Here is a 27,687-nt window from a genome sequence, read left to right on the forward strand (position 1 = left end):
TCCCAGGGTCAGTTCTCCAAGAAAGTGAATGTGATAGCACAGATCTATCACCAATGTACATAGTGTATATAGTTACTGTATCTAGACTGTGCTTACAGCGATTGGCTGAGAGCTAAGCCACACCTATTGTCTGTACCTTAAAGGGTTGTGTCCCTAGCCAGGTCGGATCATTCTGGACTGGTCGGCCTCCTGTGAAGAGCTCCTGTCTTTTGCTAATAAAAGCCTTGGTTTGGATCAACAAGTCTTTGGTTCTTTTGACGAGTTCTACAGCCTGTACCCCACAACCATTATCCACAACCCTCTCTCTTCTGAGAAGGAAACAATTAATCACCATGGCATTCCCAGGGAACAAAGTGAGCTCGGGTTTCACGGGCAGTCTCCCCCATTTGCAATACCATCTGGTGGGCTTCAATGTTGCATTTTGTCAGAGTGAAGTCACAAGAAATCAAGTGCAGTTGTTTTTCTTGTGTAATCCAGGCTTACTTGTTCCTTCAAAACTGCCCTACCATTGATCCACCCTAGGCCTCCCAAGATCTTTCAAAAATATGCCTGCCTTAATTTGAAATATTTCTCATAAACTCGTCTCCACAATTCTCTGAGGAGATCATTCCAGAAATTCCATACCACCCCTCATTCTTCGAAAATCTACAGAATTCAGATGCAAGCTGCTTTCCCTCTGCTGGTATGACGATTCTCTCATCCCAAGAATTCGCCTGGTGAATCTCCTTGTGATCAGGAAAGTTCAAGAAGGCTTGAAATTTACCACGTTCCAAAAAATAATTGGACAATGAGTTTAGCCATTCGCTGCAAGAATTATGATCTGTGCATGAACAGCACCTCGAGGCTCACTTTGTGAACAGCAATAGCATGATCAGTCATCAGAGAGCCTTCCCACTACAGATTGCTGTGGGCTTGCATGGATAAAGGAAATGTCAAAAAGAGAATGCCAAACAACTGTGGTCATGAAAGAGCCTTCCCAGCGTAGCAGGCAGGGAGTGCTCCTGTAGCCACCTACAAGGAGTTACACGGGTCAGCATGGTCTTGAGAGCAGCTGGGTAACTTCCTGTTAGGGTAGAGGAGAACTGGGGTACCTGGTGATTCTAAATGGCTTTAGTGTCTAATTTTCCTGGTCAAGAGATGCCAATGGTATTTAAAAAAATATGAAAGGCCCAGACAGGGTAAATAGGGCTTGATTCCCATTGCAGAGAGCCCAAAAACCAGAGCCAATTATTTACAGTCATTTGTAGAAGAATCAGAAGGAAGCTGAGGAAAAAAGATTTTTATTTAGGAACTCATGGCTTAAAAGGGGAGTAGAGGCAAAAATCTTAATTTTTTTAAAATGGCATTTGTATGTGAGCTCAAAGAGTTTTGACCTGGCGATGGACACAGTGTGGAAGGTTGGAAGAGCCAGTGTAATGCACTATGAAGTGGCACAGATCTGATGTGTTAAACAGTTTCATTCTACCTTGCAACTTTTCTCTGATAATGGGAAGTCTTGGGTGGAGAACAAAATGTCAAGATTTGCACTCTTAGAGTAATGTTTGCCAATTCTAATTTCATTATCGGGCACTTTGTCACCTGGATTTAATTTTATGTCTAAAGTTCCACTGCGACTTTGAAGATGCCTGCATTTGTGATTTTAATGTTGCAGTGCTTTTGTTTCAGGATTGGATTTAACTGTTTGGGTGCCATACTTTTCTCAATTCATCTTTTGTTTATTTAAAGACTTTATTAGGGTTGCACAATTGAGCCTCATTCGAAATTCACATGATAGCTACAGTATTTGTTTAATCATCTCATTGGTGCCATATTTATTCCTCTATCCTGCTGGCTTGCATAACTTACTTTCTGTGTTTTATTGTCGCTAATCAGTTCATAAAGTGGAGCTGCCTTGGTGACTTCCAGCAGCACAGGCTCTTCATGCCTGTTCTGACCCCCTCTTGGGTGACACAGGTGACAGGATGATGGGCAACCTCCCCTGCTTTCACAGTACATTCTCACTCCAGACGCCATGAGCTCATCACTGGAATCGAGAAGGCTTCCAACGTAAGCCGGAAAAGTTAAAGATTTGGGATCCTTCTCGTGCTCCTCTGATTCGTCAGATGGAGAATTGCCTGCATGAACAAAAAGACGATATTACAGCACAAAGGCATAAGGTGGCACAATCAGAAGGCACATGAGAAACAGATGAAGTGTGTAATTCATATAATTAGTAAAATGACAATAGATGGATTCATCCAGTCTGGCACAGAAATAGGCCCATCAGCTCACCATCTCCATGCCACTCACAGTACCTATTAACATGAACTCACATTAGGTCTGTAGCCTTTCACACCTTGGCAATGAAATTCTACACAAGGGATGGAAAACAAGACGACAATAATCTGTGAGCAAATCCCTAGACAATGTTGCAAATTTTGTTATTTGCTCTAACAGGAGACCAGATTGTATCTTGCATATTACATCCCCACAACAAATTATTTTCTCAGTGTGATGGAATAAATCAGAGAGAAAGATCACTCAGCAATATTAGAACATGGAAATCCACAGCATGGTACAGCCCACTTGGCCCACGGTGTTGCCCCTACTCTAAATGCCTTGAATTTCCCTACTGCACAGCCCTCTGTTTTCTCAGTTCCATGTACCTATCTATTTGTCTCTTAAAAGATCTTATTTTATCTTCTTCTACCACCACTGCTGGCAGCACATTCCATTCACCCACCACTCTGTATGAAAAACCTAACTCTTACATCTTCCCTGAACTTCCAAACACCTTAAAACTATGTGCTTTCATGTTGGCCATTTCATCCTTGGGAAAAAGCCTCTGGCCATCCACACGATCAATGCCTCTCATTATCATGTTCACCTCTATCATCACCACTCATCCTCTGTTGCTCCAAGGAAAAAAAGATCAAGTTCTCTCAACCACTCATAAGGCGTACTCTCCAATCCAGGCAATATCCTTGTTAATCTCCTCTGCACCCCTCTTTACCATCCACATCCTTCCAGTAATGAGGCGACCAGAGCAGAACATAATAGACCATGAGAGGTCTAACCAAGTTATTTTATAACGTACGGAATTATCTGAAACTATTGTACATTCAATGACGGTCTTCATTTAAATCTCTGTCTGAGCTTCACTCAGCTGCTAGGATTTTAGTTCCACCCACACCCATCTCCATCCATTCATCTTCAGACCATATTATACATTGTGAGGCTTTAGTTCCCTCTGACAGATCTACACACCAATCCACAATCAAGAGATTAATATTCCCATCAGATTTTGTCCTCTGGCTTCTATGAGCTTGAAATTCTCCTGTCATCCATTGGCTGTGAAGAGCTCACAGACATTGCTGAGTCAGACAGTACAGAGTCAGGGTCTTCGGCTCATCACACCCAAGTGACAATCTTTACTACTTCCATTGAACAGCATTTCATCCACAGCCTTCCAAGCTTTGGCTGATTCAAGTGGTCAACCAGATCATTTTAAAATGTTATCCACCTACATTTAATTTTTTTAATGATACAGCACAGTGGAATCCCATTCTGACCATTGAAACCTGTGCCACCCAATTAACCAATCAACCCTGTACATCTTTGAAATGTGGAAGGATGAGGGAACACTAAGAGACAACCCATGCAAGTCACGGGGAGATCGTTACAGACAGTGTTAGATTCAAATCCAGGTTGTTGGCACTGTATGGACATTGCTCTTATTGTTACACCATCCGTGCCACCAACAGACACTTCTCAGACACCTTGATTGTTATTAAACTAAAGGTCATCCATTTAGAGGTCTTCATGGCTTTCCCATTGCCTTTTAGAACATGAAAGAGCCTGATCAAACTCTTCAGCCCCCTCTAGAAATAGGAGTGATGATTTCCATCTTCTAACCTATACCATCTTTATCATTCAAAATTCTGCCCATAATCTCTGACCTGGTGGATCATTTCTCTATTGATCAAGTGTGAATTCATCATTTTTAAATCAGCTTTATGTTTTGAGCAAATTATCCTCCACCAATTTCTGTTCAGGTCTCCTTTCTCAAGAAGTGGAAAGGATTTCAACCAGCTAACTGGCCAATACCTTGCCTTAACATAATTGTCACAATATCCACAAAATGATCCAACCCTTTTCGTTTTATCACTTGTCCATTTCATGACTGACTACTTACATTCCTAGTTACCCCCATTGACTTCAGTCTACCTGCCTGTCAATTCTATCCTACTCTGTCATATTCCGCGATAACCCATTCCAATGTTATCTTGGTCAATCTCCCATTCTCCACCTTATGCTAACTTCAGCGTAAAACTTTTCCTTGCTTTAGTTCCTGTTCTTTCTGACTTGGTTGTTGTTTGTAATGGAAGAACTGTGGAAGAGCACCTTTCATTGTAGTTCTTGTGACCTTGGGCTGTTGCCACTTGCCTTACAGCCAGTGAAGTACTTTGAACTGTAGTCAAGTCGTAAAATTGGAAACTCCCATAAACAGTTATTTGATAGTAATTTGTCAGTCTGCCTTACCAATGGTGATAAAGGATAAGTATTAACTGGGCCACCCGGAGTTAGATTCTTATGCTTTCTGTCCAAGCTGCAGTCCCTCAGTATTCAAGAGTACTCCCAAGTCAATAAGGGTTAGTACTATCACCAGGATTGTTTTAAATGGGTCATTCTTATTTACATATTTACGTTTCTTGATTATCTTGGTGAGATCACACTTAGAGTATTGTGCTTAGTTCTGGTTACCTCATTATAGAAAGGATATGGAAGCTATGGAGAGGATCCAGGGGAGATTTACCAGGATGTTGGCTGGATTGGCAAATAAGTCTTAGAAGGCAAGGTTAGCAGAGCTGGGATTTTTCCTTTGGAGTGTAGAAGAAGGGGAGGAAATTTCTTTCTTCTTTCTTCTTTGGCTTGGCTTTGCGGACAAAGATTTATGGAGGGGTATGTCCACGTCTGCTGCAGGCTCGTTGGTGACTAACAAGTCCGATGTGGGACAGGCAGGCACGGTTGCAGCGGTTGCAAGGAAAAATTGGTTGGTTGGGGTTGGGTGTTGGGTTTTTCCTCCTTTGTCTTTTGTCAGTGAGGTGGGCTCTGCGGTCTTCTTCAAAGGAGGTTGCTGCCCACCGAATTGTGAGGTGCCAAGATGCAAGGTTGGAGGCGATATCAGCCCACTGGCGGTGGTCAATGTGGCACTTAATAGAATGGCAAACACCAAAGGACATTAGTGCAAAGTTAAAGGAGGGAAGTTTAGGGGAGACATCAGGGGTAAGTTGTTCTTTTACACAGGGAGTTGCGGGTGCCTGGAATGCCTTGCCAGGGATGGTGGTGGAGGCTGAAACAATAGGGGAATCTAAGTGACTCTTAGACATTAATGTGGATGTAAAAAAAGAGGATTATGGGGTAGGGAGGGTTTAGTACTTTTTTTTAAGGAATATATGGGTTGGTACAAAATTGAAGGCTGAAGGGCCTGTACTGTGCTGTAGTGTTCTACGTTCTATCTCACCAAATTGAAAAGAACATTCCACCTCCACTAAAGTTAACTCAGTTGACATGAATGAAATTTCTTTCTGATTGAAACAATCCAAGCTAAAACGTTGTTCAACGTTGAGACTTAAACTACCAAACCTGGCCATCGAGAACACTCTCAGTTTCCATCATGATCCACCTCCATGCACAACTCGCTCTCTACCAACAGATTCAAAAACAGTTTCTTTCCCAACATTATTAGACTCCTGATTGTACCTGAAAATACTTAGTCTATGCTACCTCCGTACTTTGATGGTAACTTCCACCCTAATCTTAAATTCACTTGGTCCATCTCCAGTAACATTCTCCCATTTCTTGATCTCTCTGTTTCTATCTCAGGAGGCAAAATCTTGGCATACGTTTTCTAGAAATCTATCAACTCCCATAGTTACCCTGACTTCCCCCTCATCTCTTGGTCTTATAACCATATAACGATTACAGTACGGAAACAGGCCATCTTGGTCTCTCTAGTCTGCACCGATTTAAGTGATCTCCTCTAGTCCAAACTAACTGCTCCCTGTTCATAACACTCCAATCTCCTCACATCCATGCATCCACACAGAGGCATCTATTCCCTTCTAACAATTCAACACCATCATCCTCTCAAAACCGATCAGCAAACACCAAGACCTGGGCCTCAATACTCCACTGCATAAATGGATCCTAGATTTCCTCATCTCCAGACCACAATCAGTGAGGATCAGTAAGAACATCTCCTCCACGGTTTCCATCAGTACCAGAGCGCCACAGGGCTGTGTTTTTAGCCCCTGGTTCTACTCATTTTACACCTATGACTGTGTGGCTTGGTATGACATTAACACCATCTACAAATTTGCTGACAATACCACGGTAGTGGGTTGTATAAAAGTGGGGGATGAGTCAGCGTACAGGAGGGAGATTGAAAATTTGGCTGAATGATGCACCAACAACAACCTTGCACTCAATGTCACTAAAACCAAAGAGCTGAGTGGGGACTTCAGGAAAGGAAAACCAGAGGAGTGCAATCCAGTAATCACTGAGGGATCAGAAGTGAGAGGGTGAGTCAATTTAAATTCCTGGAAGTCATTATTTTGAAGGACCTTTTCTTGACCCAATGTCATTATGAAGAAAATCTCTATTTATCTCAGGAGTTTACAGAAGTTTGGTATGACATCGAAAACCTTGGCAAATTTCTACGATTATGAAAGGATAAATGTGTCTTCATGCACCCCTCAGTAACATATCTTGGGTTTACAATCGATAACGAGGGGGTGCAAATGAATCCAGCAGGAACAGAAGCTGTTCACAAGGCCCCATACCCAACCAACAAATCGTAATTACTTTCCTTCTTAGGACTTGTTAATCACTACCAAAAACCTACCCTAATATGTCTACACTGTGCAGCCCGCTGAACCAATTACTCAAGAAAGATCAAACATGGTTTTGGAACACAGAAAGTAAGAGCATAGCCAATCAACTAAAGGAAATACTAACATCAACAAATAAGGTGCTGATCTACTACGACCCAAGTAAAAAAGTTACACTAGCCATGGATGCTTCACCAGTGGGACTAGGAGCGGTACTATCCCAAATCACGGAAAAAGGTGAGCAATCAGTAAGCGTATGCTTCGCAAACATTAACCACAGTGAACACAATTACGTCCAACTAGAAAAAGAAGGATTGGCAATAATTTTTGGTGTAAAAAAATTCCACCACTATCTTTACGGAAGAAAATTCGCCCTGATCACAGACAACAAGCCTCTTAGTTTAATCCTGGGGCCACACAAAAGTATACCAGTATTAGCTGTGGCCAGAATTCAAAGATGGGCCATGCAACTAGCGGGGTATAACTATGATGCAAAACATAAACCAGGAACACTCAACAGCCATGCAGATGCCTTATCACACATGCCACTACCTGAGACAGAACAATGAGAAGAAATTATTAAATGGACAGCAGAGGTAGCAGCCGTCAACCAAGAACAACTTCAACAACTGCCCATTACAACCCAGATGATCAGAAAGGAAACTTGAAAAGAGGTTACATTAAGCAAGATCCTATACTTTACCCTTAATGATGGATCAAATCTGGTCATCCCAGAAGATCTAAAACCATACCACACATGCCACCATGAACTATCAGGCGAAGAAGGGTACCCATACAATTATTCCACCCAAATGGTGAACTACCATGTTATCAGAACTATACCACAACCATCCAGGAATGGTACGAATGAAGGCACTGGCCTGGATGTATGTCTGATGACCCTCCATAGACAGAGACATTGAAACAACAGTAAGAGAATGTAAAGTATGTCAGTCAATGTAGCCAAAAATGCCGCAAGCCGAAGCTAACTTATGGAAATGGACCCTGGCATCGGATTCATGTAGACTTTGCTGGACCATTCATGGGTGAGACTTTCCTAATAGCTGTGGATGCACACTCCAAATGGCTAATAGCTTCACAGCTGTAAAACACCAAAGCAGATCCCACAATTGACTGTCTATGAGCTATCTTTGCCACTTATTGATGGCCTCCTCATGAATTAGTTACAGACAATGGGCCTCAATTTACATCAGAACATTAAAAACAATTTATGCAGGACAACAATATCAGACATATTTTGTCCGCACCCTATCACCTAAGTACTAATGGGGAGGCAGAATATTTTGTACAAACATTCAAAAAAGCAATGAAAACCATGAAACTTCTAAATGCATCCTGGACACACAAAATCGCAGATTTCCTATTGGGGTACAGAAACATGCCGCATTCTACCACAACACACACCCCAGCAGAACTAATGTTTGGCTGCAACCTGAGGACCAGGCTGCCCACTGTTCATCTAGATCTGGGCCTCCGATTACAAAAACAGCATTGCCACAAACCTCAGCTAAAACATTGGAAGTGGATGAGAGAGTTCTGGTACAAGATTATAGACAATATAAAGACCCATGGCTGGTAAGAGTAATCTTACAAATATTGAGCCCCTGATCATACTCTGTTTTAGTTGGGGACAGATTGTGGAAGTGACACATTTCCAATTACGAACATTAACTGACACTAAGCTCCATGAACTGCCTCATGTGCTGGAGGAGGTGGAACCAGACCTTCTGTAGCCTGTTCCAACCATCCCACCCCTCAGGCCAAGTGACGGGAGGGGCAGAGATGGTCGCGGAGCCAAGGAGTCCAGTAACTGAGACATGCAACCAAGAGGGCAGTGAAGATGAGCAGTCACCGCTGGTCAGCAAAGGCGGGCAGTCGCCGCCGACCCGACTATCTATGGGTCCCAAGCAAAGGCCAGCACAGCAAACCATGCCGAGGCTGTCAAAAAGAGAAAGAAGACCACCTGAACACTTGAAGGACTATGTGCCCCGATTATTATTAAATACTTTCCCTTTTATTATTATTAAATACTTTCCCTTTTATTACTATAATTACTCATGAGATGTATTCTAATTCTCACATGTCCTAGGTCCAATGTAATCATTGGTTCGAAGGGGCCCAGTCAGCATTTATTGCATGGGGAGGGGGAAGTGTTGGGTATAAGCCCGCCCTCTGCAGGACATCATAATGCCCATGTCATGATGTCACCCTTCCATATATATAAAACCCTGTGTGTCAGTAACCAGGTTAGTCTAATAGAAGTAAAGGATGAGAAAGCATCACGTCTCTGAGTCTTAATTGTGTGTGAATACACAACAGTATATAATCTATGGAGCCAATTGTATTGTATCATAAGATACCGTGTGCTTATTGTATTAGACCTGCACATAGTTCCATCCATGTTTCATTCTTTATCTGTATATTTAAGTCTTTTTCTCAACCTTGTTTGGGTTTATATATTACTTCATCATTTTCCTTGCTTTGTAATTTACCATACATATTTGTGATAATTTTTTTAAATATCACAGTGTCTGTGATTAAATATTCAAAGCCACTACTCTCAGGAAACCTTAGACTAGCTCTCAGTTTCTCTTTTAAATATGTTTTCAATTGATAATACAAAAATATTGTACCATGTGATATTCCGTATTTATCTTTTAACTGTTCGAATGTCAATGAGTTATTTCCCCCCCAAAATCTTTTATTCTTTTAATTCCTTTTTCTTGCCTATTCATTGAAGAATAAATTATCCATTGTAAAAGTAATGAATGGGTTTTGCAGTAGTAGCATTTTTGGTATTTGGTAATCTATCATCCTTCGTTCCAGATGTATTCTCCTCCATATTTTTAATATATGATTTAGTTTTGGTAAGTTGTTATGTTGCACCAGTTTCTCGTTCCACTTATAGAATGTTCAGGAAAACTTTTTCAAAGAATTTTTAAAAGAATTCTCCTGTCAAGGAAATTGGTAACATTTGCAAAAAGTTCTGTAGTTGTGGAAATACATTCATTTTGATGCAGTTTACTCTCCCTATTAGAGGTAGTGGTAGTTCTTTCCATTTCTCCAAGTCCTCTTGCATTTTCTTTATTAATGATTGGTAATTTAATTTATACTAATGATTTAAATTATTGTATATTCTAATACCTAAGTAACAAATGGCCTGTGATTGCCATTTGAAGGGAGATTCCCTTTTACATTCCATATGATTGACTTTACTCATTGACATCACCTCATTTTTATCAATATTAACCTTGTATCCTGATATCACCCCATATGCTTTCAATTTTGTGTATAACCTTTTTATTGATTTATCTGGATGTGTTAAGTATACTATAAAAATCATTTGCAAATAAGCTCAATTTAAATTCTTCCTTTTTTATTTTTATTCCCTTTATCGTGGGTTCTTTTTTTTATCAGCTCTGCCAATGGTTCTATAGCTAAAGCAAGCAGGGAAGGTGATAATGGGCATCCCTGTCTTGTTGATCTACTCAATTTAAAATGGTCTGAAACATATCCATTTGTTACCACTTTTGCCACAGGACCATTATCTTGTGCCCTGATCCAATTAATGAATTTTTCCAGTAATTTGAATATCTGTTAAAAAGATAACTCCATTCAATCTTATCAAAGGCTTTCTCTGCATCATTAGCTACTGCCACATTTGGTGTTTAGTTTGTTTGTGCCATATGAATCAGGTTAAGAAAAATTATCTGCCATTCTTCTATTTTTAACAAAACCTGTCTGATCTAACTTCATTAATTTTGGCACACAATCCATTAATCTAGTCGCTAATAGTTTTTCATTTAGTTTGTAGTCTGTATTTAGTTGAGATATTGGTCTATATGAAGCCGGTGACGGTGGGTCCTTTCCTGTTTTTAGAAATACTGAGATTATTGCCAATTTGCATGAGTCAGGCAAATTCTGGGTCTCTTCCACTTGTTTCATTATCTCTATGAGGGGTGGAATTAGCAGATTATTGAATACCTTATAAAATTTGATGGAAAATCCATCTTTGCCTAATGTCATTAGTGTATCATATATTTCTGTGGTTGTCAGGGATTTTAGTAATTTATTTTGTTCTTCCAATTGTAATTGAGGTAATTCAATATTTGACAAGATTCATTTTCATCTGTTTTGTCGCTCTTCCCTAGGATTTCATTTTGATATAGTTGCTTATGAATTTTCCTAAAATTATAATTGATCTCCAGTGGATTATATGAAATCTGTTTATCCTCCTTCCTTGTTGCTGCAATAGTTCTTGTTGCTGATTCTGCTTTTAACTGCAAGCCAAAATTTTATGGGTTTTCTCTCCTAATTTATAATATCTTTGTTTTGTTTTCATAGTTTTTTTCCCCACTTGTTATGTTTGCAATGTGTTATATTTTAATTTTTTTCTCCACCACTTTTCTCTTTTTTTCCCCCTTATCTTCACTTTTCATTAAACATTTCTCTATCTGTTTTTCCAACTGTTCTATTTCCAGCAATATTCTTTTTTTAATTTTGGTCGGGTAACTAATTATTTGTCCTCTAATAAAGGCTTTCATTGCGTCCCATAATATAAATTTGTCTGTTAAAGAATTTGCATTTGTCTCAAAGTATATTTTAATTTGTTGTTCGAGAACCTCCTGAAAGTCTTGCCTTTTTAACAATATGGGACTTAGCCTCCATCTGTATGTTTTCAGCAGAATATCCTCCAGAAAAATTGGCAACAACATGGGTGAATGATCTGATAAAAGTCTTGCCTTGTATTCAGACTTTCTAACTCTCCCTTGAATTTGTGCCGACAATAAGAACATATCGATCCTAGAATAGGTTTCATGTCTGTTTGAGTAGTATGAATAATCTCTTTCTTTTGGATGTTGTTATCTCCATATATCAATTGCAGTTTTATCTATTGATGGGTCAAGGTTAAAATTAAAGTCTCCACCTAGTAAGATATGTTCTTGTGTATACCTTGTGCTCTCTTTACAAAAATGTCCTGCATAAATTTCTGGTCATCTTCATTAGGTGCATAAATGTTTAACAAATTTCAAGATACTGAATAAATCTGGCATACCATCAGTACCTATCTACCCACCGGGTATGTTGTTACTTTCTCTATTTTAATTTGTAAATTTTTATTAACTAGGATAGCTCCTCTGGCTTTGAATTGTATGATGATGCTACTACATGATGTACCCAGTCTCTCTTCAGTTTGAAATATTTTGCCTCTTTTAAGTGTGTTTCCTGTAAAAATGTTATGTCTATTTTTTCCTTTTTTAATAGTGTTAGCAATTTTTTACTCTTAATTTGGTTGTGAATTCCATTGACATTAATTGTCATAGATTTCAATGTATTCATCCTATCAACCCATTCTTACATCTCTGCTATCTCTTCAATCCCTCCATCTCTCTTCCTCTAAAGCCACACTTTTGAATGCTTATTCTTTACTATACCCACTGACACAATTAATAAGAAAAAAACAAAAACTATAAAGACATTAAAGAGTTGTAGAAAAGATAACAAGAGAAAACCCCCTCTTTATAAGTTGCCCTTGCTACCTTGCAAGACAAACACATCTCCTTTTACTTTGTAGGTTGTGGTATATACCGCAATTGTCAACTGATTTCACAGTGGACTGATTCCCCCCTTCCCCAGCCCTCCCCCCAGAGAAATCACTATATATTATTCTAAAAAATAAAACAAAGCTTTTTTTTCATATAATTCAACTATTAACTTTCAAACCTATTGATATACTTTATTTTTAAAGTCTTTTTGTTATTTTCCTTACTCTTCTTCTTGTTGCTTTATTTGTAAATAGTTCTGAAAAGTAATGGGCTTCTCCCGAGTTCGCAAACAGTCTATTTTGTCCACTGGGGATGAATATCTTCAAAACTGCAGGATGACGTAACACAAAATTGTAACCTTTCCTCCCCATAGTACAGTTATTGTTAAGCTGAACTCCTTACACTTCTTTAAAAGTTTGAAGCTTATATCTGGGTAGAAGATTTTTTTTTCATTGATTTCCAATGGCCCCTTGTTTCCTTTTATTCTTCTAACAGCCAGCTCCAATATTTTCTCCCTTGTCATGTATCACAGTAGTTTTACCAGTATGGAATGTGGTTTCTGCTGTGGTTGCAGTTTCGGCGCCAGCACCCTATGGGCTCTTTCAATTTCTATCTCCTCTTGGAGTTCTTCTACTCTCAAAATCTGTGGGATCCATCATTTTAAAAATCCTTTTATATCTGCCCCTTCATTACCTTCTTTCAGGCCCACTATTTTTAAATTATTACATCTACTAAAATTCCCTAAAATGTCTATTTTCTGGGCCAATACTTCTTAATCTCCTTGTCTCTATCTTCATTTTTCTCTTAATTCGTTCACCTCCATTTTCACACTTATCACTCTGACTTCCAATTCTTCATTTCTCTTTTTCATTTCTGTGATTTCATTCTCCATTTTTTGGATTTTGCATTTGTCCCTTGCATAATATTTCTAATAGCTTTAAATTCAAACATTATTGCTTCCATTAAAGTTTTTGTTTGTTTATCAAAATACTGTTTATCCACCATCTGGATTTGTTTTTTTTCCAGTAGTTCTTTATCTTCTATAGCTTCTCTTTCTTGCTCCATAATGAGGCCATTTCTGTCACCACCTCACCCACAGGTTCTCCCATTGTGTTACCAACAACCTGCTGCTGGTGTCTGCTCTCCTCGATGACTTTTTTAGAATGCGAACCGTGCATGCATGAGGAGTTGCACATGCGTGCGGGCATTTCTTTTTCTGGATCAGTGAGCCATTGTTCAAGCCCGCCTTGTGAGATGTCACCCCTGAGCTGCCTGCTTACCACTTTCACAGCTCGGGCCGTCCTCTTTGGGAGAGGTCCCAGCTCGCAGATTCCGGCAAGGCCTTCTTTGTTGTCGGTTGATTTCTTTGTTTCTTCTTTACTTGTTGTTGTCGGCTTTTCTTTCTTTGGAGCCATCTTCAGGCTTTTCTTGTACCATTTATTTAACGACTGTTTTTATGTTTTATTTCAAAGCTTTCTTTTTTGTCACTTTTTACCTGACTCCTCCACAGCAAACAAAGTTGAAGTATATCATGTACAGTATATTACATTATTACCTGACAATAAAAGGAACCTTAAACCTTGAACTTCAGCATTCAAAACAGAGCCACTCAAATCCTAGTCCTGATGAAAAAATAACTGGAAATATAACACCATTCCTCTCTGTACAGAGTGCTGCCAGAATGTTTTATATTTGCATTATTTCCTATTTTTGTTTAATTTCCAAAATCTGCAGTTTTTTTTCAACCTCCCAGACCATGCCTGCCAAACATCCTTGACCTCATGCACAATTTCCTTGTTCACCAATATAATTACATTTAAATTTTCATATTCAAACTTACTTTTGCTATCAGGTATTCTGCATCGATTTCTGCTCGGTGTTTCTTTTCTGTTAATCCTCTGAGGTGAAGTAAATTATTGTTGCTGGTGCCCAACATGACTCACCAGGAATCTTATCATTACATACACTTGAAACAACTTCCTCTCATAGGTGAATCAGACATTGAGAATGAACAGAATCTCTGATATTCCTCCACATGTTGCTTTCACCTTTTTTGCAATATGTTCAACGTACCTAATAAGGCACAGCATTTCAGTCTTATTAGAAAGAACACACCACTATTAACCTCTCTGTAGGCGATGTTGTTATGACAAGTAGATTATTGTTTCAGTTCGTTTGTCACATATCACAGTGGAAAACAAGAGGTAATCTCATGTCCGTCAGATCATGCCCACTATCTGCAGAGTTTCAATTTGAAATAACATTTGAGTGCACAGAATTCTCCATACACACAAACCACCGCTGGATTTGAATGCTCATAGTCAATTACATTTTCTGATTTGACTATGGCAGACCAAGTTTGATGAAGGTTTCATTTCCTCCAACCTCATTCACGGACTTTAGCTTGCACTGGTTGCTGAGAGGAATTATACTGCTGATTCTCAAGGCACACCTGGAAAGCTTGCACAATGCACATGTCTATGAATAGCACAGTACAATGGGTTAGTCTACTTTACATAAATATTTGGATTACACCAATGTTCAAGATACATCATCAGTTCCTGGGATTTTGCAATGCTTTCCCTGTTCCCTTACTCAATCTCTGTTAAATACGTTGTGGCTCCCTAGACACTCCCCATACGCTGATACAGTGAGGCCAATGGTGTCAAATTTCCTGGACTCATGCCAATTTTCTTGACTGAAAGATGATGAGAGGGGTTCTTCTATACATGAATCCAATGAAACTGAAGTTGAGTCGCCTATCTGTTCCTCTTTGGTTTCCTTGAGAATGAATAAGGAAATCATCTGCTTGTCACAGATGGGAATGAGAACAGCAGTGAGGTGAACTTCCTGTAGAACGAGCAGAAATGACTTTTTCTGGTTCCACTTTTAAGTTTAATGAAAAGGGAATCTTGCATTTACATTAGTTAGGTGAAAGAGTTTCTGTAAGAACAATTGTTTAAGATGCAGTGATCCTCACCAATGAGCTGACAGTCTGGTAACCTACAAAATCAGAGCCATGTGGAAACAACATTATAATCCATCTGCTGATAAACAGAGTTATGTGATGTTACAACCACCACCCACTCCTCTCCATCAACTCCAGCTATAATTCACAAAACCTTGGAAAAGCAACCAACATATTAAAGACTCCCAGCCACACTCTCTTCACTCCTCGTCCCGACAGGAAGAAGATTCATGAGTATGTCCACCAGATTCAAGGACAGTTTCTTCTGCATCATTATCAGACACCTGGACAATCCTCTAAATTGTAAAATTATGCTGCTTTTACTCTGTACCAACTGATCTCCCTCTATTACTGTATTTTGTACTGTGTCTTATTTGTTGTACTTTATCTTCTGGTCTGCTCAGAAAACAACCTTAATTATTGCAGTTTTGATATATGTCAGATACTATTTATTGTCATGTAATATTACACAACAGGCAGACAAAGATTCACCATCAGCATTTGTAATGGAAGATTCTAACCTGCTTGTTTTTTTTAAAATTTCCAGCTCTTTGTTCTGCAAGGCTGAGAACCTGCTTGTTTTTAGAATCAGCAGACATAAACTAAATTCAACCGAGGGGCCAGAGATGCAGTTATCTGACGAAAGGACATCTGTATACCAAGAACATTTAATCTTCTTGCTTGTTTTGGTCACAGACTGTCAGAGGCCTAGCCTTGATGCAAAATAAACCATTGTATTCAAAGTGATAAGCTGAAAATTATCTTATTCGATAGAAGCCTAGCATGCTAGCTTGCTCACTTATCTTCCTTGCTGTGCTGGGAATAGGTGCTTGGGTAAGCAGTTTTTGGGTAATATAAGCCATGGACCCGCTGCTGAAGTTTGAGACTCTCCGAGAGGTTGCAACATCTCTCAGCAAGAAGAAGAACTTCTAGAGTCCAGCCAACGTCCCGGTCGGGGGAGGTGGAGAAGCTACTACTGGTGCCCTGACAACCTACTACAAGTGTGCAGTCGTTGCCTCGCTTCGGCAGTTGGGACCAGTCCAGGCATTTATAAGTATAGTTGGGAAGGGCTTGCATATTGTAGTTTGAAATCAGCTTTTGAATTTGTAATAAACATTTGTATAAACTGAACTGCTCTCAGTGTGTGTGTCTATTTTCTTTCGGTAGCTCAAACACTGTGACCAATCTAAAATGAATAAAATGAGAGGTATAAGTTTACCCAAGACAGCATTACAGACACAGAAAGAAAAGGAATAGAGAGTCCCCCAGAGTCACCAAGTGACTGTGGACTTGGCTCCAGACTCTGTAGCTGCACAAGACCATCAGTAACCTGAGCCTGATGAGAAAGCCTTCAGCGACCAGGTCCCTTTGGGAGCCATTCTTGCCCTCAGCATCTTCTCGAATCCCAGTTCCGATTCTAGTCTCATGAACCAGTCTCCAGCAGCTTGATATAAGTCCTTTAATCTCAAGTCGCCAACAGTCTGAAGCCTGTGTCCTTCAGCTGCAGAACCCCTCGCTAGATCCCCCACCATTGTCACCGTCATTAGGGTAGTCTCTTGTGCTTCTCCTTCTCAATAGCTGAGGGGGGTGATGTTGTTCTCCCAGTTACTGGTGCCCCATGCTGGTATGCTGCTCTCTCAAAGCCAGAAACCCTTTGTGGCTGCTGCCGAACACAGGTGCCACCATCTTGGGCATGGATCCTGCAGTCTCAGGATTTTAAATAAAACACCATTGTATTATTGAGGGACCTGGATTGGAGGAGTTGTGAGTTTATCACTTGCAGTGGAACTGAGTGAATTACTGGAGCAAATGACGTCATTTGCTCTTTTTAAAAATTTTATTTACAAGTTTTAACCACTAAATCAAATTAATAATACAAATCTTTTGTTTGCTCCAGTAATTCACTCAATTCCACTGCAAGTGTTAACCCGCATCAATTTGCCAATGGGCTGAGCAACTCCTCTAATCCAAGTCCCTCAATAATGTTTTCAGGGCTCAAATAACCTCAAATAAATAGATGTTAAGCCATGCAATTGCTTTTGTGAATAGCTGTTATTAAGAAGGAGTGAAAGAAGAAATTCTATAGATGCTGCAAATGTAGTAAATACTCAAAAAATGCAGGAGGAACTCAGCAGGTCTCCATAGGAGGTAAAGGTATACAACCAACATTTTGGGCCTGAGCCCTTCTTCAAGAGCAAAAGGTAGGCAGGTGCTTGAATAAAAATGCTGGGGGAGGAAGGAAGAATGGTCAGGGGGAGGAGCACATATCAACAGCAGGAAATGGATAGAAGGAGAGGAGAGGAGAGAATTGATCAGGGGAAGGGAGTAGCTCTGCAAATGCAGGGCTGGAGGAAAGGAGACAGGAAAAAAAGAGAGTAAAATCCAGAGATGCTGGAGGAATTCAGCTGCTCTCACAACAACCATCCATAGGAGCTAAAGATATATTACCAACGTTTTGTGCCTGAGCCCTTCTTCAAGGTATAAGCAAAGAACAGGAAGGGGTCAGAAAGAATAACATAAAAGAGAGTCACAGAGCTAGAGGAAAGGTGATACAGGAGCTAATGAAAACTGCAGAAGCTGATGAGAAGGCCTTCTGGATGGAGGGTGCCCAGACGGAACATGGAGTGTTCCTCCAGTTTACAGGAGGTCTCAGTCTGGTAGTGCATGAGTCCATGGACAGAGATGCCAACACAGGAATGGGCAGGGATTTGAAATGCATTGCCACTGGGAGAAATATGCTATTATGGCAGACAGAGCAAAGGTGCTTAATGAAGCGATCTCCCAGTCTGTGACAACTGTCTCTGATGCAGAAGAGACCACAACAGGAGTACCGGGTGCAGTAGATGGGCCCTGCAGATTCATGTGAAGTGTTGTTTCACTTGAAAGGATTGTTTGGGGCCCCAAAGGATGTTGTTTGGAAAAAAAGGATTGTATCCAAAACCAACATCATTTCTATTTCCACAAGCTGTACATCAATGAAATTTGCTGACTGCGATTTTATGAGGTCAATTTTGACAAGGTCCCATATGGGAGATTAGTTCAGAAGGTTCAGACACTGGGGATTCAAGGAAAGGTTGCAAACTGGATTTGAAATTGGGTGCATGGAGAAGACAGAGGGTAGTAGTGGATGGTTGATTCTCAGATTGGAGGTGTGTGACTAGTGGTGTGTCTCAGGGATCCGTGTTGAGACCATTATTATTTGTTATCTATATCATTGATCTGGATGGTAATGTGGTGAACTCGATCAGCAAGTTTGGTGATGACACAAAGATAGGAAGCTTTGTGGACATCAATGAAGATTTTCAAAGCTTGCAGAGAGATCTGGACCAGCTAGGAGAATGGGCCAAAATGAGTTTAATGCAGACAAGTGTGAGGTGATGCAATTGGAAGGGAAAACCAAGGTAGGTGATACACAGTAAATAATAAGAGTTGATGTGGAATGTGGAGAGATCTGGAAATATTATTACCTGAAGATGGCATCACAGGTGGACAGATTGTAAAGAAAGCTTTTGGCATCTTAGTCTTTATAAATCAAAGTATTGAGTATAGGAATTGGAATGCTATGTTGAGTTTATTTAAGTCATTGGTGAAGTGAAATTTGGAATATTTGTGTGCAGAGCTGGTCATCTAACTATAGGAAGGATATCAATAAAATTGAAAGAGTGCAGAAAAGATTTACAAGGATGTTGCTGGGTCTTCAGGAGTTAAGTTACAGGGAAAGATTAAACAGGTTAGGACTTTATTCCTTGGAATGAAGAAAAATGAGGGGAGATTTGATAGAAGTTTACAAGAATTTGAGAGGTATCGACAGAGTGGATGCGAGTAGTCTTTTTCCACTTCGATTGGGGGAGATAAACACAAAAGATCATAGGGGGAAGTTCTTCACTCAGAGAATGGTGGGAGTGTGGAATGAACTGCGATCTGATGTGGTGAATGTGGGCTCGATCATGTATTAAGAATACATTGGGTAAATACATGGATGGGAGAGGTCTGGAGGGTACTAGGAAGATGATGGTAAGCACAGATTAGAGGGGCCAAATGGCCTGTTTTCTGTGCTGTAGCATTCTATGGTTCTAAGAGAACACAGTGCTGAGAGTCCAAAGCTTTGCTCAGAACTCAATGACTATGACCTTCTGCTACGGTAACTTGTATGCTGCAGAATTAATTGCTAATAATTTGACAAATGGAGTTAGATTCCTGATTGATGCTTCCAGTTCTAATAATTTCTACCATTAATTACAAGAGGTCAACCTGGTTTCTGAGCAAGCTCCATTAGGATTACTGTTGATGCAACAGCGGCACATTACCAAAGATGTCACTTCTCATGGCAGTAAAGGTGACTGGCCTGTTACTCTGAGACAATGCAGCGCAAGAAGGCAGCAGTGACCCATAATTTTGCTTGAGAGATACATGGATTTGGATGCGGACTGATGGAAGGGGAGGAAACCGCAGAAAATAACATTTAATTTATATTATGATAGTGCATTTATATAACACCTTTCACATTCCTTTCTTTTTTAAAAACTTTCCAAAACATTACACACAAAGACAGGAACAGGAGTATGTTACTCTGTTCTGTTAGCCTGGAGTGCCATTTAGTACAGTCATGGGAGTTCATATTGCCCTCAGTTCGACAATCATTCTAAATGTATTCAGGCCCTCTAAATATTTCTATTAACCTGGCCACCACACTGCATTCTAGAGATTCCTACACACTTCAGCTTTCAATGGCCATGCACTTACTTTGTCACCATGCCCCCTCATTTGAGACTCACATCAGTGGAAAAATTTTCCACACTGTCATATCTCCTCAGATCATTTGGATCACTCCTCATTCTTCTAAACTTCAAAGAACACATAAACAACTGATCTAACCACATGAAAGGCCAACTTATCATCCCAGGATTAGGCTGGTGAATGTCTTTTGAACTGCTTTTAATGCTAACATAGCCTTAAGGGGACTTAAATTATACACAGTACTCCAGGAGCAGTCTCAACCATACCCTGCATTAATACAAGCAAACAGGGAAACTGTTACCAATTGTCTGTTTTCTGTCCATAATGAACTCATGCAGGGCAAACATTTATCTGTGAACCATCCATATGTGTGTCACTTTCTTAAATGCCCCTTCATGAACTCCATCTGCATTTCATGCTGCCTCTGGAAGACAGTCATCATTCCCCATATACATCACTTCCCAGACATCTCCTTGATTGGGGAGAAGGCGTACGAGTGTGAAAACATGCGTCAACAAGCTTAAACGTGGTTTCCTCCCCGGAGCCATCAGCTCATGAATGAAGCCCACAACAGTGTAATCTTGCTGCCCTTGTTTGCTCTATTTTCCTTGTCACTCTATAATCTGTAATTATGCTCTTTATGACTGTTTAAATGTTAGATTTAATCTGTTAGTCTGCATGCTGAAGAATCCTTCTCACTGTATGAGGTATAATGTGACAAATAAATTTCATTCAACAAATGTGAAACATGATTTACCGTTCATCAAACCACATTGACTTCCTTTCATGACAAAAAGCTTTTTTAAATGACCAGCTATTTCTTTAATGATTATGGTCTCCAGCATCTTGCCACCAATAGGCCTTAAACTGACAGGCCTAGTTACCTCGATTTTGTTTCTTAACCTTCTTGATGAAGGGATGAGAGATAGTGGAATCTGGAGCAAAAATAAAACTGCAAGAAGAACTTAGTAGGTTAATCAGACTTGTGTAGAGACTCTGCAGCTCCATCTGCCCTTGCCACAAAACAACTGAGAAACATGGTGGAAAGTGTGCTGACTGGCTGCATCATTATGGGGACACCAATGCTCCCGAGGGTAAAGCCCTCCAAGAGGTAGTGGACACAGCCCAGGATGTCACAAACATGACTGTAGTGGTTAGTGCAATGCTGTTAAATTAGCGACTGGGGTTTGAATCCCACGCTACCTATAAAAAATTTGTACACTCTCCCAATGTCTGCGTGGATTTTCCCCGCATGCTCCGGTTTCCACCCACAGTTCAAAAATGTACAGGGGGTTGCAGGTCAATTAGGTGTAATTGGCCAGCATGAGCTTGTGCTGTAGGTCAAAATAAAATAAATAAATAAGCAAATAAACAGAAATATTTGACCACCGGAGATATTACACAATGAATTTCCACAGTTGACTCCAGCATTGACAGAGTGCAGAGCTGTTTAGGTACAGAGCTGCACTGAAGGTCGTTGGGTCAAAGATGATTCATTTTACACCTTGTGCATGATTATCTAAACAATGGGAGGAGAGGAACCACACAGAGGCCTTTCTTGGTCCTCTGTACAATAAAGATTATGAAATACATAATGAAACAGTGAGCAGAGAGATTTAAATGACCACAACCATTGACAAATTTCAAACACCAAAGAAAGATGAAAGGTACCAAATTATCTTTTAATAGCAATTGTACCACAATAGCAGGGACTAGCTATGGTTTACAGAAAGCCTCTTTGTGGTCATTCATCCGAACTGTCATCGGGATAAATGCTGGAGACAGGGATTCAACCTTCACTATCTTCATAAATGCTGCAAAGAAAAATACCCCAAAATAATTGATACTGTTTATCTCTGCTAAGTCTAAGGAGGATTACAGGAAAGCAGAACACAAATTAATTCATTAGCCGTGTTTGTCCCAGTCATTCCTTGTAATGGAGAGATTGAATGCAGAGTCTGTGCCTTGTAAAGTGTCAAAACTATGTAAAGAAGGAAATCATATCATGTTTAACATTGCCACAAATTATGACTAATTAAAGCTAAATAATCTCTGATAATTTTTTTATTATGTGGCTAACAAAAGCAAATAGTTTCTCTTTTGATGTTGAACTGATTCAAATTCTGCTTTGACTGTTTGGAGATGAATGATCTCATGATCTTCTCCCTGAAAATAACTCAGAGCCATGTGGACAACATTGTTCTGTTTTGTACTGTACTGTTCTGTGTTGTTCTGCTCTGTTCTGTACTGCTCCGTACTGTACTTTTTTTTGACTACTTTATTTATAAATTTTATACTACAATATAATTGCAAACTTTTTTTGAATATTTTATCTTAAATTTTAAAATTACAATGCATTCAATTAATAATGGATTACATATATAGAAGACAATTAATGCGGTATGCAAGATAATCCCTCCCTCCCTCCCCACCATCCCCCTCCCTCTCAAATACCCCGAAGAAATTATCAATGAATATATAAATTTACATCAACCACCATGAAACCAAAGAACCACCATCAGGTTGAATTATTGAGAGCTTAAATTTTCAAACCAACTTGTAAATATGGGCTCCATATTTTCAAAACGAAATGATATTTATCATGTTAATTATGTTATTTTTTTCAAGAGGAATACATGATTTAATTTCAGAATACCATCTCTGCATCCCCAAATCCATATCAGACTTTCATGTGATAACGACACATATCCTTGAAACAGCTAAAGCTAATTGTAAAAATTCAATTTGATACATAGTTAACCTTAATTTTAAACTAAATATCTTAATATTTCCTAATAAAAATAACATTGGATCTATTGGAAATTTAACCTTTAATACTTTCTCTAAAAATGCTTCAATTTGTATCCAAAATGACTTAACTTTAATACACTGACAAGTTGAGTGAAAAAAATAACCAATCTCTGAATTATGTTTTGTACTGTATAATTCAGAAAAAAATAAATTAAATCTTTTTAATTTTTGAGGCATTAAATATAATTGATGTAATTATATTGTACTAAAACATTAATAATTTTAGTCATATTATTTGATCTATTGTTCTACCTAAATCATTTTCCCACTTTAATTTGATTTATGAATATCTAATTTGGGCATTTTCCTTTGAAGTAGTTTATACATTTCTGAAATAAATTTATGAATACCCCTTTAGTAAGTAAAATTTCTAATTAAGATTGTCTAGGTAATCTTAAACTTTGACATAATTTATCAAATAAAAAAGCTTTAATTTGAAAATAACAGTATTATTCAGAACATTATATTTTTATTTCATTCATTGAAAAGAAATAAAATAACCAGCTTCAAAACAATCTATCATTTTAATCCACATTTGATTCCAGATCTTTAAAAATTAGTTATTAACAGTAAAAAGAAAAAGTCTAGTTTAAATATAAAGGTGCTTTACATGAAATCTTATCTTTCCTACTGTTACAAGCCCAGAGGACCCAAAACCCAGAAGCAATAGATATTCACCAAGATAAACGGTTACTTAAACAAAAGTTGCTTTTAATTATCTTTAAACATGAAAACAGAATCAAACTTTAATTTATCACTATTGACTGACTTAACCCCTTTCTAATTCTAAGCGATGTATGAAATGTGTGTATAAGTTCAGAAAAGTCCTTTGGTTCACTGTGTAAGATAAAAACATCATGAGATGGGACCGGAGAAGGAGTCACCCAGTAGTAAGGAGTAACAGAATGCAGATGTGACCTTGTACACTCAAGATAAGCTTTGCACTAACAAGAATGATGTGCAGCAGACTAACAGAGAAGGGTAGCAACAGTTTATTCATTGGACAATGTCTCTTCTCTTTGGCTTGGCTTCGCGGACGAAGATTTATGGAGGGGGTAAAAAGTCCACGTCAGCTGCAGGCTCGTTTGTGGCTGACAAGTCCGATGCGGGACAGGCAGACACGATTGCAGCGGTTGCAAGGGAAAATTGGTTGGTTGGGGTTGGGTGTTGGGTTTTTCCTCCTTTGCCTTTTGTCAGTGAGGTGGGCTCTGCAGTCTTCTTCAAAGGAGGTTGCTGCCCGCCAAACTGTGAGGCGCCAAGATGCACGGTTTGAGGCGTTATCAGCCCACTGGCGGTGGTCAATGTGGCAGGCACCAAGAGATTTCTTTAGGCAGTCCTTGTACCTTTTCTTTGATGCACCTCTGTCACGGTGGCCAGTGGAGAGCTTGCCATATAACACGATCTTGGGAAGGCGATGGTCCTCCATTCTGGAGACGTGACCCATCCAGCGCAGCTGGATCTTCAGCAGCGTGGACTCGATGCTGTCGACCTCTGCCATCTCGAGTACTTCAACGTTAGGGGTGTAAGCGCTCCAATGGATGTTGAGGATGGAGCGGAGACAATGCTGGTGGAAGCGTTCTAGGAGCCGTAGGTGGTGCCGGTAGATGACCCATGATTCGGAGCCGAACAGGAGTGTGGGTATGACAACGGCTCTGTATACGCTTATCTTTGTGAGGTTTTTCAGTTGGTTGTTTTTCCAGACTCTTTTGTGTAGTCTTCCAAAGGCGCTATTTGCCTTGGCGAGTCTGTTGTCTATCTCATTGTCGATCCTTGCATCTGATGAAATGGTGCAGCCGAGATAGGTAAACTGGTTGACCGTTTTGAGTTTTGTGTGCCCGATGGAGATGTGGGGGGGCTGGTAGTCATGGTGGGGAGCTGGCTGATGGAGGACCTCAGTTTTCTTCAGGCTGACTTCCAGGCCAAACATTTTGGCAGTTTCCGCAAAGCAGGACGTCAAGCGCTGAAGAGCTGGCTCTGAATGGGCAACTAAAGCGGCATCATCTGCAAAGAGTAGTTCACGGACAAGTTTCTCTTGTGTCTTGGTGTGAGCTTGCAGGCGCCTCAGATTGAAGAGACTGCCATCCGTGCGGTACCGGATGTAAACAGCGTCTTCATTGTTGGGGTCTTTCATGGCTTGGTTCAGCATCATGCTGAAGAAGATTGAAAAGAGGGTTGGTGCGAGAACACAGCCTTGCTTCACGCCATTGTTAATGGAGAAGGGTTCAGAGAGCTCATTGCTGTATCTGACCCGACCTTGTTGGTTTTCGTGCAGTTGGATAATCATGTTGAGGAACTTTGGGGGACATCCGATGCGCTCTAGTATTTGCCAAAGCCCTTTCCTGCTCACGGTGTCGAAGGCTTTGGTGAGGTCAACAAAGGTGATGTAGAGTCCTTTGTTTTGTTCTCTGCACTTTTCTTGGAGCTGTCTGAGGGCAAAGACCATGTCAGTAGTTCCTCTGTTTGCGCGAAAGCCGCACTGTGATTCTGGGAGAATATTCTCGGCGACACTAGGTATTATTCTATTTAGTAGAATCCTAGCGAAGATTTTGCCTGCAATGGAGAGCAACGTGATTCCCCTGTAGTTTGAGCAGTCTGATTTCTCGCCTTTGTTTTTGTACAGGGTGATGATGGTGGCATCACGAAGATCCTGAGGCAGTTTACCTTGGTCCCAACAAAGCTTGAAAAACTCATGCAGTTTGGCATGCAGAGTTTTGCCGCCAGCCTTCCAGACTTCTGGGGGGATTCCATCCATACCTGCTGCTTTGCCACTTTTCAGTTGTTCGATTGCCTTATATGTCTCATCCAGGGTGGGAACCTCATCCAGCTCTAGCCTTAGGGGCTGTTGAGGGAGCTGGAGCAGGGCGGAATCTTGGACTGAGCAGTTGGCACTGAAAAGAGATTGGAAGTGTTCTGACCATCGGTTGAGGATGGAGATCTTGTCACTGAGGAGGACTTTGCCGTCTGAGCTGCGCAGCGGGCTTTGGACTTGGGGTGAGGGGCCGTACACAGCCTTTAGAGCCTCGTAGAAACCCCTGAAGTCGCCAATATCCGCGCTGAGCTGGGTTCGTTTGGCGAGGCTAGTCCACCACTCATTTTGGATCTCCCGGAGTTTGCGCTGAAGATGGCTGCATGCGCGACGGAAGGCTTGTTTCTTCTCTGGACAGGACGGCTTTGTAAGGTGAGCCTGGTGGGCAGCTCGCTTCTTTGCCAGCAGCTCCTGGATTTCCTGGCTGTTTTCGTCAAACCAGTCCTTGTTTTTCCTGGAGGAGAAGCCCAGTACCTCTTCAGTGGATTGCAGTATGGTAGTCTTCAACTGATCCCAGAGGGTTTCAGGGGACGGGTCCGTGAGGCGGGTTGCAACGTCGAGCTTTGCTTTGAGGTTTGCCTGGAAGTTTCCTCTCGCTTCGTCTGACTGCAGGTTTCCAACATTGAACCTCTTTCTGGGGGCTTTATTGTTCCTGGGCTTTGGCTTGAAGTGAAGGTTGAGCTTGCAGCGAACCAGCCGGTGGTCAGTGTGGCATTCCGCGCTAGGCTTGACCCTGGTGTGGAGCACATCTTGTTTGTCACTTTCTCGCACCAGGATGTAGTCCAGGAGGTGCCAGTGTTTGGATCGGGGATGCATCCAGGTGGTCTTAAGGCTGTCCCTCTGCTGAAAAAGGGTGTTTGTAATGACAAGTCGCTGTTCTGCGCAGAGCTCCAACAGGAGGCGCCCATTGTCGTTGCACTTGCCGACGCCATGCTTGCCCAGGATTCCTGGCCAGGTTTCTGAGTCTTTGCCGACACGAGCGTTGAAGTCGCCCAGGATGACAACCTTGTCGGCTGTAGGGGTACGTTGGATGAGGTTGCGCAGGTCGGTGTAGAACTTGTTCTTTTCTGTATGTAATGGTATGATAATTTACTAAGTACGTATCCTGAGGTATAAAAAAACACCACTTGCTGATAACGGCAGAATGTGCCTTCTCCAACTAACACTGTTAGTTGCAAGTGTTACAATCCAGTAATAAAGAACAAAGAACCTTGATTTCGACTCAGTCTGGTGTCTGACTCACTCATTCATGAACAAAGCAGACCTAACAATTTGGTGACCCCGACGTGATGGGTGAGTGGACACTGGACGACGGTTTCTGTTTTTCTTGACAATCATCTCAGCGGGCTGATAAAAAGGTCCAGAGAAGCCTGTTTTAACAAAATTCTCTCTTTTAAAATCTTTATGATTGTCAGTAAGAATTGGAGATCGGACAAATTAGACGACCATAATTGAAGGTCGTCACCTGCCGGGATTGTAACACGTAAGTGGTTACAGAGAGAAGAAAAGTCCTTAAGGTGTTTGAGTGACATTTGATAAGTGCTTCGCCGACAAACTACTAGAGTTTAAAAAGTCTTTATTGTGTCGTTGCAAAGTCCAATAGAGTGAGAAGGTGGTCTATGAACAATTGGGGACCTGAGTTTTCTGCCCTAAACTGGTTATTAAGAGGAGAAATCTCCCACGTGAAGGTTGGGCTTTGAAAGAAAACGAAGGTTCAGGCTTATTGGTCTCAATTGTATATAAAGACTCACTTATAAATGTCCGGTAGGTATGATAATGTTTGTACACTTGAAAACTTAAGAATTTATTTCCCCAATTCGCCGTGGTGGAATACCACAGCGGACATTAGAGACCTTGAGACGACAAAAAGAGTACTCAGGGACGCCTGCCTGGTGAACAAGGGCGACGACGAAAGGCTGCAAAAGC

At 40.5% G+C, this 27,687-nt stretch overlaps 1 protein-coding gene across 10 annotated transcripts in view; it reads right to left on the bottom strand.

The window, feature by feature from the left end:
• astn1 (astrotactin 1) overlaps positions 1-27,687 on the bottom strand; it is a 2,519,376-nt gene that overhangs the window by 90,897 nt on the left and 2,400,792 nt on the right. For all 10 annotated transcript variants that reach the window (XM_069937468.1, XM_069937469.1, XM_069937467.1 and 7 more), the window contains one exon: positions 1,846-2,114. In XM_069937468.1, coding sequence (XP_069793569.1) covers positions 1,846-2,114 — 269 coding nt within the window. The remainder of the gene's footprint in view (positions 1-1,845; positions 2,115-27,687) is intronic.

This window comes from Narcine bancroftii, chromosome 5 (genome assembly GCF_036971445.1).
Source record: "Narcine bancroftii isolate sNarBan1 chromosome 5, sNarBan1.hap1, whole genome shotgun sequence".
In the NCBI taxonomy this organism is placed as follows: Eukaryota; Metazoa; Chordata; class Chondrichthyes; order Torpediniformes; family Narcinidae; genus Narcine; species Narcine bancroftii.